Source organism: Colias croceus, chromosome 7, assembly GCF_905220415.1.
Source record: "Colias croceus chromosome 7, ilColCroc2.1".
NCBI lineage: Eukaryota > Metazoa > Arthropoda > Insecta > Lepidoptera > Pieridae > Colias > Colias croceus.
This window is the reverse complement of record NC_059543.1, coordinates 10,154,684-10,170,051: the sequence shown is the minus strand read 5'-3', so window position 1 is coordinate 10,170,051 and position 15,368 is coordinate 10,154,684. Positions and strand designations below refer to the sequence as shown.

The window sequence follows — 15,368 nt, the reverse complement described above, 5'->3', positions numbered from 1 at the left end:
TGAAATAATAATTGCCTTGAAGACCTTCAAAATTACGTTACCTTCAAAGTTTGCTTATTTTATAAGTCTATTAATTTTTTATTGTTCATAATATAATCAACTTATTTCATCCTTTAAGGGCCCGGTGGCCAAGTGGTTTGTAAGTGATGGCTCTAGGTCTATTATAATAGAGCAGTATGTAGTTTTAGTATCTAATAATTGACCAATGACTTGAAAAATTATTGATTTTTCAATTGTAGTAATGAATTATATTGAAAGTCTTAACCGCTGATCGATAGTCACTCTACTCTATGCACTCTACTACATACTGTGTTGTGCTATGATAATTCACTTACTAAAAGTACTACGTGGCAAAAAAAATATTTAGATAGTTACTGACACTTTTCTATTCTATTTCTTCGGATTCGATTGTTTCGAATAGTTCCTACTTTTAGTAGTTGTTATAGGAATTGTGCCGGGTCGGACTTAAATTATGAATTTACTAGTGGTCCGCCCCGGCTTCGCCCGTGGTACATATTTCGCAATAAAAGGTAGCCTAGTCCTTTCTCGGGTATCAAAATATCTCCATACCAAATTTCGTGCAAATTGGTTCAGTAGTTTAGGCGTGATTGAGTAACAGACAGACAGACAGAGTTACTTTCGCATTTATAATATTAGTATGGATTTATAGGCTTAGATAATAATGAGTACCTACCTATAGAGTATAGTCTATCCTATACCTATAGGTAGTAGGGCGTCTGAAAATTATAAAAAATTAACTATACGATACGATAATTCCTACTATGTACTAATCAGGTAGGTAACATAAACGTACCTAGGTACTTGCTTATATTTTTTTGTTTAGAATCTTCATTGTTTTCCGTATTAGTACAAACAAAGGTTTCTAATTATAAGTATTCAGTGTGATTACGCACTTGATTGAATTTTTTTATAAATGTTACTTCTTTTTCGATGCATACGAAGTCTCCTCAATATGTAATAGCCGTGCGCAGTGCTTAGTGGCTTAGTGGTGAAGGCCTCGGACTTCAAATCGATAAGTCGGAGGTTCGAAACCAGGCGAGCGTGCAGGAAATAAATTGATTTAAAATTTGTCTGCGCATGCTATGATTATGATAGAGCCGATTATATTATTCAGATGATTTCAATTGACATTTGGTAAAATTCACTTTTAAATTATGATTAAGTAATTTTGCTCCAGTACCTAAAGCCTTTTATAGGACTTAAATTTAATCTTATAACATAAATGAAGGGAAAGAGTAAATAAAAGAACTTCTATTAATGAAACAAATATATTTCATTATGAAATTAATGTACTCAACAAATCCATTTCAACACGTTTTCAAACCATTTTTCAATTACAATAATAAGAAAAATGTGCCTTTTTTAAAGTGCCAAATATTTATATAACACACTAGAAAATATGGTTACCGCTAATGAGATCATGGTTATACAAAAACGCACAAAATGAGCAAATCGACAGTCGCTCATATTATTGAGTAACCATATTTCATAGTAATTTTTACGCCTAATAACACTACAACACACACATTTATGTCACATTTAGAAATTTCGTAAAGTGTTTTTGTCTTTTTTTTTTTAATTTTAGAGATCCAAGACATTTACTATAATTTTGCACATCAATATTTAAATTAAGTTACACAATAGCAATATTAATTTAGGTGTGTATTAAACACATACAAAATTTGAAACTATGCCTACGTTATTTGGACAATGGACAAGAGATTTTATTAATGGACTGTTTCATTGTATAGATGGATTCACGTACTTAACATAAAAATCTTTAAAATACCTATATAAAAAGTTAATAACTTCACGTTAAAACTATAAAACGGGCTTATTTGGTTAACAGTAATAATTATCTGAAATATACCAGTAAAAAAAATATATCATATAATGTAACAATGTGTTTATATAAGTTGGTTAAAATAGTGAAAGTTCACCCATTACTGACAGAACTCAATGTGATAAAACTTTAAAAAGAATAAAGACAAAATGCATTTTTGCCGAGACTAAACTAAGAAAAGTTTAACAACAAAATAATAGGTAAAAAATCTAAGGATAAAATTCAATTGAAAAACAAAAATGAAATTTGGTAAAATATGATTCTTCAGCTTCAAGGTGTACTTTCGTATAAAAATGATTGTTAAAACGAACCTTGTCAACAAACTCTCATAGTACCTTGGAGGACTGAAGAGATTATCACTAACTTCACATGAAAATATGCTTTCTTTTAAGAAAATTGTACAATGGTTATAAATATTAATAATTATAATTATTATTGGATAACGTGGCTATTCACATCCCTTTCCTAAAGCCGTAAAACAAGTTAACAAATAATAAATACAATGAGCCATCAAAACGTATTTAAATCCAAATAAATATTTACTACCTAGCCAAGTCTCCATTGTTACATTTACAAATTTATATCGACATCGATAATTACACAAGTTCCAAAGCCAGACTATGTATATGATTTTGTTGCTCAGACGAAAGTATTTGGTCAACTTTTCAACTTAAACTAAACCTTTCGAAGTAAATAAACGACTGACTTACACCGCATTGCACTGAACATTATATACATTACAAAACAAAAAATAGTCTTAAACGCACAATATTAACCTAAACAAAATTATTGCTGACGTCATTATTATGTTAGGTGTGTCACAATTATCTATGGAAGCTTCGATAAATAAAATGTCTCTGAAGAACAATATCTATCACATATCATTACACATTGTAGCACCACGCGGTTAACAGACCCATCTACTTTAACTACACTTACCACTATTCACGTTGTATAATATGGACAAGTATAAAAATCAATACATCTGAAAAATAATTTAAGATCGGTATATAAAACTTTCTGTAGATATAAGTTACGTTTAAAATTAAATAAACTCTCTTAGTGATTTATGTAAAAGACTATTGAGACTGCGTTTGGCTTTTAAATAAATCAATCATTATGTAATTATATTAATTATTACCTGTGATCTTTCTGGCCTACACCTCTACCCGAAAATCAGTCTAGAATCAATCGTTGTTGTCTATCTTCGCGGAGACTTTAGTTTCTATTTAACGGTCTCAACTTATAGTAATATCACAATAATAACAATTGTCAAACCTTCGCTTTCCTTTAAAACATTCTTACAATATAATGGGGTAATGTAGAAAACACTCTGTATCTCGTATTATACGTTTTGTCGTTCAGAAATTATAATATATCAAATATTCCACCATACAAGGAGCATAGAAGTGTCACTGTGAATTGAAAGAGAGGTATTATTAATCATTATCTCGCGTAAAACTCCTTTCTAGTTTCCGAGCACAAAACTTACAAAAAAATTGTGAAGAATTGTCATTATAAAAACTTCAACCCAATAAATGAAATTAAGAAAAAAACTGTGGAAAAAAACAAGGAATTAATTGAGTGGATACAAAATTGAATAATCTGTACGGACGGAGACGTGATTAAAAACTGTGCGCTTATTGAATGTTTTATGTCAACGTGTGGAAAAATTGAACGCTTTTAAAAACTTATAAAGCTGACTATGAAATAACTAATAAATAATTACGTCCAAAAATTATCACGTATGCGTGAACTCCATCAAGTGTCATAATACTTTTGCATATACGACTACCTTCTTACTGGCAACACATTAAATAAAAAAAATAATATACAACCAATACGAATGACCCCTTCGCGTTGGCTAATCAGTGCATTTTTTTACGAAAAAAACACAAAGTGACAAATCTAACCGCACTTTTACAATTACAATGTTGAATAAATAAGATATTTACTAATTAAAACATAATGCCCAATATATTACAATAAACAGTGTAGCAATAAAAATGTGAAAAGTGGTCAGGAATCACGATACGTTCTCATCAGGGATGATGAAATCAAACTGAGATTTAATGACAATGTAGTTACATTATAATAATATTAAAAAAGAAATATATGCCTTGCATTTCACGAACTATCTTTGTCGTAACAAGGAAATTTATTGAATGGGAACTCTCCAGCGAAAACCGCGTTGTTGTCTTTCATTTCATTGTTACGATCTTCATATCGCCGTGAAACACAGGGACTTATAAATCCATTATTATACATCTCTTATATCCTAATTTATCACATTTGACCTGGTAGCACTTATTTACAAAACTTGCCGTGCTCAATATTCTTTAGAATCCGATTATAAAATAAAACATCATAGTTACATAAAGTAGATACATGAATAAATTTATATAAAGAAGACCACACCGATTAAATACTACGTAAAGGTCAAAAACTACTCAAAGAATAATTTAATAAGCCCTTTTCTTAATCTATGTACATCTTCCTTGCAACTTGGATAAACTAGCGTTATAATGAAACGCAGTTGTTCACCATAATACCTATACATACCAAGAGTGTGCGAATCCTTTCTTTGCCGTAGCATACCGTATAAGATGTACATAGTAATTGGTAACTCTAAAATGAATGGGCAATTATTCAAATCGCATTTTTTTACGGAAAGTACAATTTTACTTGTACCTCCGCTTCATTCAGCCAATGAGCGATCAAATGACAAAGAGCTTTGAGTAATTTTCGACCAACAATATTATAAGACACTAATTTACACCACAACATCAAGTAACTACCACTGATATAATTATAAAAACAGTCAACATCAATTTTGAATACTTACTTTAATAATTTTAATATGAAATGGAACAAATAGCTACATAATATACACAATTTATGTCTTCTTATATGTTTCTAATTTCGTCGTTCGATGACATCGTTTCAAGGGGTAATTTTACTACTAATGTACCGAAAGATACTCATAACGTTGACTGTCCGTTTTATTTTTAATTATTCCCAAAATCCACACAAATATTCCGTCGAGTATTTCCATCATAAAAATAATAATTCAGAGTATTGCTTTTCGTTTACACCATATTTTCGACTACCTAATTACTTAATATTATATCCCTCTGGCAAATTTGATATTGGTATTTCAGATAACAATATTGTTATCAATTCTTAATTAAAAACCAAAATGTCATAACTTAACATCGACACATTTCAGTATTAACTAAACTAACCTAACATATTTTATTGAATAACCATTTAATTCAAGGCCTTTAATGAGGTTCACGTAAAGGTGCATCTTATCCCTCCACAAATTATATGAATATATTAAAAAATACTAGCCCGCATAATATTGTATGTTCTATTATATGTAACATAGTTATCTCTCTATATAATAATAAACATGTAATTGACAGTTTTTATACTAAGTTGGCCTTGTAATTTGAAAAACGGCAAACAAAACGTAATTAAGAGATGCTTTCATAGAAAAAATGTGGTCGTTTTAATTGTTATTCTTAATTGGAACCTGCGTGTAACAACTCTTCAATCTGAAATGCATTTTCAAAGAAACATTACCTACATTGTCCTGTCAAATAGACTTGTAGTTGGAGTTGACACATTTTCTGTTTATCTGAATTAAAAAGTGAGTAATGGACGAATATCCATCTTTATAGTAGTGGTAAAAAGTTCGACAGTCTATAGTATTTTGGACGCGATACATATAAGTCTTTATTTCGATAGAGAAACTCACTTATTCTTTAGACCACAAAAACGGGGTTGAACAACATAATAATATCCATAACAATACTTTTTTAAACCAGACCATTAAGGGCCGATTTTTCAATGCTTGGATAAAACTTATCCGTCTAATAAAGTATTACGCGATAATATTAAAATGTCACGTAAACTGTCAAATACGGGCAATTTGAATACGTTTTTAAAATGGTAGTTTTATACATTATTCAACGAATAAGTATTATCCAAGCATTGAAAAATCGGCCCTTAAAATAACTAATTCAAAATCTCCCTTACTATTAATTATGAATTGACAGATTAATAAATGATTCTTTGAAATCCATTTGTCAAATAATATTTCCCGATGATATAAAAATATAAACCCACGGAAACAACTTGTAGTGTACATACGTATAAAGAATATCACAATATTGGCAGTAAGTATTTAATCTTAAAATATTATGTATAGGTAGATATCATTTAACGTCTGCGGGCAAGTATTTTTATAAAATAGAAAAGATATGACACCTTTTTGTTACATTAGGTACGTGGGAAGAGCAATCAAATATCGACTCTTCTACTTTGTATATGTTATAAAAACTTTTAAGTTTAATTAGGCAGAGCACAATCTTCAAAATTATAAAATCGTACCAAAATCGAAACAAAAATATTGAACCAGGAGGCCACGTAAAACCTAACTGTATATTGTCTGTAAAACGAATATAACCACGTGTTTAAGCAATAAATAGGTAATTATTTTATCTACTTGATTGTTTACTTTTATGAGGTACATATTTTGGCACAGAGAGATTTCTAAATCTATAATGAATTATAATTAATATGAAAACGTTATTATTAATTTACTTATATTAAACATTTTTCGATGTTCTTAAACTTGTTGACTGGTCTTAATCGTATGAATCACAGCTTTTGCATTCTTCTACTTACCTATTCGTCACGACTACATTTTTTACTACCTTCCCTCAATGGAATGAATTTTATCCTAGTCATATAATTCAATATAATATGGCATAAACGTAGAATCCAAATATTGTTAAAAAACATGACTTTTAGACCCCAAGACAAGATTTCATTCATCACAATTTAAAGATTGCTCGTTAGATACATTCACATCAACAGCTCTTTTAATTTCGACTGTACTTTTCTAAACGAAAAAATATACACATTTTCAAAGTGAGAGAAAATGCCTCTGTAATAATAGCCATATTATTGCATTCCAATAGTGTAGTGTGACGTTAACAAAAAAATATAAAATATTTAGTTTCTTAGCAATTATCATAAATATCATCCATTTTATTATAATGTATAGAATAAATATCGAAAATTATCTATTAAACTATAAATACAACTCCGAACCAAAAACAGTGTAAAATCTAATTAGACCTGCTTAGATATATTCTTATGAAGGTTAAAAACATTTTAAAAAATATTCCGATTTGCTGTTACAATATGACTCGGTCGTTAACTATAGAGGTATGAAAAGATTAAAAAAGGACGGCGCGGTCAATCAACGTGCATTGTGAACGTGCGTGGTGAGATGCTTGGAGAGGTAGTCGGCCCGCGCGAAGCATTTCCCGCACGCCTCGCAGTGGTAGGGCCGCTCGCCCGTGTGGATGCGCAGGTGCCGCGTCAGGTCGCTCTTGCCCCCGAACGCCCGCCCGCAGAACAGGCACACGAACGGACGCTCCCCTGTATGCTTACGAACGTGCAATTTCAGATTCTCCTTTGACCTCACACATTTCCCGCAGAACGGGCACGCGAACCGCCTCTCTCTGTCTCGTTGTTTGTCGTCGCTTTGCAAGAAGCCCAGTATTCCGGAATGTGAACTAGAAGTTTCGTGTTTCGAACTGTCGCCCCTGGATTCGCTTTCAGAGCTGTCAGCGATGGAGCTAACGCTAGCGAACGACACGGGTACGCGTTTTCTTTCCCCGGGAACGGCGTCTTCCTCCCGTCTAGTTTCACTTTCAGCGCTGGAATTTCTACAATCGGTCGAATCATCCACTGTTACGATTGAATCAGTCGGTCCGTTCGAATCCACCGTGCTGTCTTGTTCTGCGTCACCAATAATTTCAATTGGCGGAGATCTAGTTGCTTCAACTCTGTTCCTCTTTTTGAGAGAAAGATCCATCTCACCACATTGGCCTATTAGGACTTCGTTTGTGCTAGAGACCGGTTCCATTCCTTCAGGAGGATCAGTGTTCTTCGTGTGCAGTCTTTCCAAAGTATGGTTGAGACGATGCTTTTTGAAAGATTTCAAATAGCGAAATTGCATACCGCACACGTCGCACGTAAACAGCTTGTCGGCTGGCAGGCGCGCCCTGTGGTTTTGTTCTCGATGCTTAACGTAGGCGGATCGATACCTGTAACTCTGTCCACATTGTTCACAGACGAACGGCTTATCTTCGCACGCAGACTGAGAAGCGTGCTGGAGGGCCGCATGACGTTCAAGTAGCCACGAAGATGGGAATGAGGCGAGACACACTCCGCAGCGGCGTCTCTCGGAGTGCAACAAGTGTCGGTTTTGGTAAGTCATGCAATCGTCGCTGAGATATCTCCGAATTCGACAGGCTTGTAGAGCCAGCAAAGGGGACCACAGCGGTAGAGCGGTCGGGCTTCGAGGTGGAATGGGACTAGGGATGCTCGCCGACCCACATGACATATCTAAACACATCTGAAATAAAACAATCGCATATTAACTATACGACACATCACTTACAATGTTACATTAAATCAATACAATTTACGTACCTATTTCTAAGTGAGGGAACTATAAGATAAAAATAAAACCATTGTTATGTAATGATTGTAGAGCTTTTATTTGTCAAAATTGTATTTTTACAGCTATGATATGCTTATATTTGTTTCAAAAGTTACAATGATCAACAGTGATGGGTCTATGTGTACTGTTGCAGAATTGACAGAACGTTACACATTACAATCCTTGACGGTTCCGATATTTTGTTAGATTTCAACAAAACCATACTATTCTCTGATACAACATATTATGAACTATTAATTAAAAATGTTAAGGCAAAACAGATTTATCTAATCTAAAACATCAACAATGATCGTTAAATGAAACAGCTTAAGGGAAATATGCCATAGATTTATCTATGAAGCAACAATAATTTGACGCTATAAAAACTAAATGGACTTATAATTATTTGAACTTGTGCTGAATATTTTAAACATAATATACAACATGTACTGTATGGAGGATAACTGAATATTTTTATCAAATAGATTTCAAACAGAAAATTCTTTGCCCTAATAGTATACATAAAAATTTACGAATACATTTTTTTGTCACAAAGTTAGATTAGGCAAAAATATTGAAGGTAACAAAGTTTACATTACAGACCATATTTTATAAACCAAAGTTTGAAACTACATATTTATTGTATTAACAAAAATATTTAAAAAGAAAGTGTTCCAATAATATCCCGAATTCTATAGCGATTGAAAAATATCGTATTTAATAACATCTTTTCATGATTTTCATTCTCTTCATCTTTATTATGCGTGTGCACATAGAAAATTTCGACTTTTCTAGTTTTATTTCAATGAAATCGGTGCAAACTTTAAACAAAAAACGTCTAACCTACGAAACTAATAAAAATTAGGGCTTCGAAATAGAGTATCTTGAATTTAGTATAGCTGTATATTATGGCAAAAATTAAAACATAGTCATAAATCATTAAATCTAAATAAATTAATAAGAATAAACAAACTATTATTAATAAAACAAATTGTACCAATATACAATAATTAATACAACTACAGGAACTTAGAAAAATTGCAATATAAGTTCTATATTTAGGTATGCCACTTAAAATTATTAGTTACTCACAACTAACCAAAAAATTTGTACCACTTTAGTGGTTTAACGCAGCAATATCTAAAATTATATACAAAACAAACTATTGTCCTAGTTGGTCGTTAAAAATCAGACAGGTAATGAATTCACTCAAATTCAACAAAGGTAATAAGATTGGAATGCGCTATCTACGGAGGTGTTCTTCACAATCTCATGCCCACATCAAACAGTTCGCTCAATCGAGATGGTATTCATCCTCCATGCAAGTTGCATATCATACCGCAACTTACAATTTTCACCATAAAATTTGTACATTTTGTCTAAGGTTCATTCCTACATAAACTATGTTCCGTGATTCGCAGCCTTTATATAAGTCTTATATAGGCAAGAGGCACTCTAAATATAAAACTGTGGTCACAATTGATATAAAACGAATCTAATATTGTATCGATATAAACGTTACGAGTTATGACAATATTCTGTGCAAGACTTTCTTATACGCATTGGGCACTTTAAAAATATCTACGACTATACTTTTTAAAAATATTTATTACAGTAATTAATGTTACTTGTGCTAGATGCGTGTGAGCCTGCGAAAGGAGGCTATCGGGGAAATGTTAAAATTTGAATAACTGCACTTAGGGATGTATAACTATTTGTATGCACGTTAAATACCACTCTTTAACAAACACTGCTGCGCTATTTACACACCAGCACATAGAAATATAATCATAACAATATTACTATTCTTTAATAAATACTGCCTCTGTCAGGAAACAAAATAGTACTCTAAACTGCAATCTATCATAAAAACTATCTTGATATAAACACATACAAAGTGTCATATTCTCATATTTATTGCTATAATTAGTTTGTAAATTGTAAATATTCAATCTTTCTTAAAATAAGAAGAGGAACATTAATTAAGGTTATATTATATTACTTTGTTTGGTAACATTTGACTCTGAAAAAAATAACAGTGCAGCTTTTCAAATCGCAACATTGGAGTGTAATTTTAATAAATATTATATATAAGTTACGTTTATACGACCATTTTGATCTTCCAGTGGCTTTTCACGAGTCAACGCGAAGGTTTTATCAGATACACGTGTTCATGTAACATAGAGAATATCCAAGTACATATGTATAATGTATATAAATCTTATTAGAAAGTTTGCAACAATAATAGAAAAAACTAACGATTGAGATATTATTATTAATAGATATGTGATATATAAATATATAACCAAGTGGACTCGTGACAAGCCAAGACCTATAACTCCGGGAAGTAGCGCATCTACCAATCTCTAACCCTAAATTAAAAAGCTTTCAAATGTGCAATTTAATTGGCAATCCAAATGAAAATCACTATATCGAATAGCTTTAAACTCTTAAATATTACGAAGAAAGGTAAGAAATGATTCATACCTAAACGCTTCTACACAAACAAAATGTAAACATAAGTGTTAAAATTTACTGGTACTTTATTTTTATAAATCCAATGCAAGCTATTTATCGAACAATCTAAGGCTTTTGAGTGCAATAACTCGAGCAAAAGTAAATTTTAGCACTTATTCATTTAATGGAATGCTTATGTGGCCAACATTTTCAATGTCAACGAAGTCCTATCTCGTCAACTACATAAACAAACTCTTCGCTTCTGACAATCAGTATTTTACAGAAACTGCGCAGATCTATGTATATCTTAATTTAACCTTACCGTGTGCAATTGGAAGAGCTTCCTACGATACTACCGTTAGCGACATTTTCATCTTTCTTTTATTCATTTCCAACCAAATTAAAATTACATCATCGACTGGATACTTACGGTACTCTAGGCAAACTGAAAAATTTAAAGTTACCCGATATTTTATCATAACTAAAATTACATCTACGCCCCTTTGCAAAATCCCCAACGAAGGAAACCCGAGGCACGCATAGGAATGTTAAGCCTTAGTTTTGTAAGTACTACGGGCATCAAAGTATGTCAACTTTATTAGGGTGATTGATATTTCGTCATAAATGCCTTAATCTCTAATTATGTTTTCAAAGTTCTTAAATTGTAAAATGAGATCTGAATTTGCCACTATGGTATGGCGTATAACACTAAGATTTGCAGGTGACAATTTCTACAAAGAGGCAACCAAATATAAACGAAAAAATAAGCCTCAGTTTTTCATTAATGAAAACTTCAATTGTTTTATAAAATTGTCAAAAACTTATAAGTATTGCTTTTTAGATCCGCATTTAATTAGCCGGTATCCCAATTCTGAGTTAAAATTTTGATACTTTCTGGTTTTCCTTTCCTACTTTAATATATCACAGATCTTTTCCTAAATCATAATACTTTTATACGCCGTCAATATATTTTTTCTATATTCTAAAATATTAAAATGCCTACAAATATCCGAAACGAATAAATAATTTAAAATTTAGTACCCTAATATCATTTTCATTTCTAATTTTAAAACATATTCTAATTCTACTTCTATAAACAGGTGTAAAATGATATGTCCAATCTACCAAACGTTTATGAAAAGATCAGATAAAATTATCGACTAGTTAGTTTTCCTTTAAATCCAGTTTTTTTACATTCTATATTGGGTTTTACTAGAGTACCGCAAGCAAGAAAAACAGTTTCTCGTCACAATATTTCCGACTTCCAAAATTCGCTGCTTTGATTACGACAATAGAAGACAAACTTTATGTCTGTATGTAAAGTGAAAATCAAATATATCTGAAGACAAAATACGAGTAAACACAATCAATAATGATAGTTACATATTTATACAAATATTTATTTATTTTGAAGACAATCGATATTTAACAGTTATATACTTTACGTATTGTTAGGGATGTAAAAAGACACTACAAATATATAGACACTATGTTCAACACCACACCATTTCAGTAATTATTTCAGCTAATTGACATATTGTCGTAATCAATGGACACAGAACAATTACTCATATCAAATCAAAGCTTTAGTAAGTAGTATATAATGTGAAATGTATAATAGTGGTTCCAATAAAAATATATCGTAAAATCAGATAACAGGAGCATCAGACAGGAGCGATAAAGAACAATATGTTATGTCTATGGTTTGTGCAAAAAATAAATCTGGTATTTACATATTATGAAACGAATATAATCCATAAAATATCCCTGTATTAGACTCTGTTTATTTCCATGAACACAGCTATTGTTTGAAGAGTTTCAAATGCTTGTTTGATTCGTTCGATGCGCGTGTCTATGCGTACAACGTTCTGTATACCGCAAACCGTTAACTAACTAGAGCATTTGAAACATTCTACAAAAATAATGATTAAACTCGTTTATCCTGTATGAAAATAGAATTAAGTATCTCCATGGCCGCCATGCCTCTTGCAGTGGACGCGAAAGGAAACACAACGAACGGAACATTGAGGGGACTACGGTGCAAAAGGCATAGCGTTGGGTTCAACTGAAACGGTGCTTAAAGCTTTGATTCCAAGATCACACATCCACAACTCTCCCCCGTTTATACTACTGAAGCTTTCGTACCCTATCAATAGTAATAAATTCCCTAAAAAACGGATTATATGTATCAAACTATATATATCGTAATATATTTACATTTATATGTCTTAGTATTGCTTTTGAATTACCTCTGGGGAGTGTGCGTCGATTTCGAAAGACATAGAAATATTTATAATTCTCAAATCCATCCAATTTATCTATACAAACTATAGCGAGTGCGATTTACTGTATATTTCTAATTATATTTAAAGCACTCGCAATCAATCTTTAATTTGGTTAAAACAAATCTGGTCAAAACTACCGATCGTAACGAATATTATGTAAGTCCCTATTGATTTCATTCAAATATCAACAGAACAACCTGAAAGGTCTTCATTTAAAACAAGCAAACCATGCGAAATCAGCAAATATTATATAGTTTCACTTTAAATTATTACTTTACTAACTAACTTTGGCTATGCCATCTAAGGGACTGTAAATCAGTTACCAGTTACTAGATAAGGCGTAAAGAAAGCACCTAATGGTTAAAATATCTATAAAGCGAACTAAAAAATTTAAGAGAATTATACTCGAAGAACGGAAAAATTAATTTGTGTCAATTTTACCTATAAGTGTAATATCAAATATTATTTATATCATTCAGATCACAGTTGCGGCGTTTAAATCACATTCTTATTTAATAACAATATATTGTCCTCCATTTTGTTTCCAACTTTCACTAGTCTTCTCACCGATATACATTGACTAAAATATTTGCACACTATGATAATCTAATACTCATTGATGTGGACTCTCTTCCTCCGTGTCTACCGGGCTCGGCGACAAGAACTTCCGAGCATACTTCGGGTAATGGGTCTTCTCGTGCGCCTTCAGTATCGTCGACCGGGAAAACGTTTTGCCGCACAGAACGCACCGAAACGGCCGTTCGCCTAAAATAAACATCAAAAATAGAGACATCCATACATCTACAAGACACATTAACGCACACAAGAGAACTTCCACCAACCTGTGTGAACTCGACAGTGGTCCTTCATATGATGCCTTAATTTAAACGCCTTGCCACAAAATTCACATTTGAACGGTCGATCGCCGGTGTGCACGGGGAGATGCGCTATGAGCGACGATACGTCCGGAAAACTCTTTCCACAGAACTTGCACAACACGACGTTTCCGGGTTCCACGGGGCCAATATCCAGGTCGATGGGCGATTCTTCCGTAGGCATGCTCAAGTAAGTCGGTTCACTAAACTGTCCTATCATGGGCAAGCCGAGCGGCCGGCCCATGATAGCGTCCCGGTATTTCAACGTATCGAGCGTGTGCGTGGTCAGAATGTGCCTGGTCAGTTTGCTCTGGTGGGGGAAGGCCGCGCCGCAATGTATGCACGGATAAGCCCTCTCTCCCTCGTCAATTCTCCCCCTACCGGGCCCTTCATACTCCTGCAACCACAAAAAGAACATCAACTTCTTTTCTCTTGTTTCGATCTGCATGGACCAAAATATGTGCAATATCTCTACCACTACATTCTAAATCGAGATGCAGTCTCTTTATTTTATTTCACTATCTAAATAAGAAGTTGACGCTCATTTTTGCCCAAAAATGTGCAGGAGTGAACCCGGGAGCCGGCTACGCGTAATGCCTTGTTGTATAGCAACGCGCTCGCGTACGGTATGCATCGGATTCGCAAGAAACGATATGCAATTAAATGGCCAAATTTAAATAAAAAAATTGCCCAAAATATATATATCAAACAAAATGAATGGATATAAAAAAAATGATGGCCAACAAAATGAAGGTCAACTTCTTGACAGCAAGGCATAGTACTCGATGTTAAATAGCGCAGCACAGTAACAAGCATGCAAGTAAATATCAAAACAACATCTACAAAACTATTCAATGTTGTTTGCGACATTTCTTACTAAATTGGGTAAGATCTATGGTTACTACTGTCTAGTCTCAGCAGCGGTTAAATAGCGCCATAGACTCAACCATAGACAAAATCATAATGATAATACAACAAGGAGCTTTAACCACTTCGTTATAAACAATTATTAACAAAGTAACTACAAACTAGCTTGAGAAATGTCAATTATATAATTTTTCAATGAATATTGATTGGAATAAATTGTGTCACAGAAATAATACTATTGCAACTCATTACAAATACACAAATGAATTTTGGGCTTTGTATGCATGCATAAACACTCTAAATACTCCATCAAAACTACGCTTGAAATTGCCTTGGCTTTCTCGACATGGTAGGTATGAAAATCACAAATTAGTAAGGACAGAAAAAGCCAATAGCTTACTGATAAATCTATATACATATCCTACTACAACAATATCATTAGATACATGGCCATAACAAATATATACAACATATATATTAAATGAATAATATAT

General features: G+C 32.7%; 1 protein-coding gene across 3 annotated transcripts in view; it reads right to left on the bottom strand.

The window, feature by feature from the left end:
- Window positions 1–1,275: 1,275 nt before the first annotated feature.
- LOC123693405 (protein bric-a-brac 1-like) overlaps window positions 1,276–15,368 on the bottom strand; it is a 35,477-nt gene continuing 21,384 nt past the window's right edge. For 2 of the 3 annotated variants that reach the window (XM_045638484.1, XM_045638482.1), the window contains exon 7: window positions 1,276–8,303. In XM_045638484.1, coding sequence (XP_045494440.1) covers window positions 7,140–8,303 — 1,164 coding nt within the window. In that variant the 3' untranslated portion in view covers window positions 1,276–7,139. Of the gene's footprint in view, window positions 8,304–8,429; window positions 13,898–13,974; window positions 14,405–15,368 lie in introns of those variants that run through there. The other variant, XM_045638485.1, reaches the window with a different exon arrangement.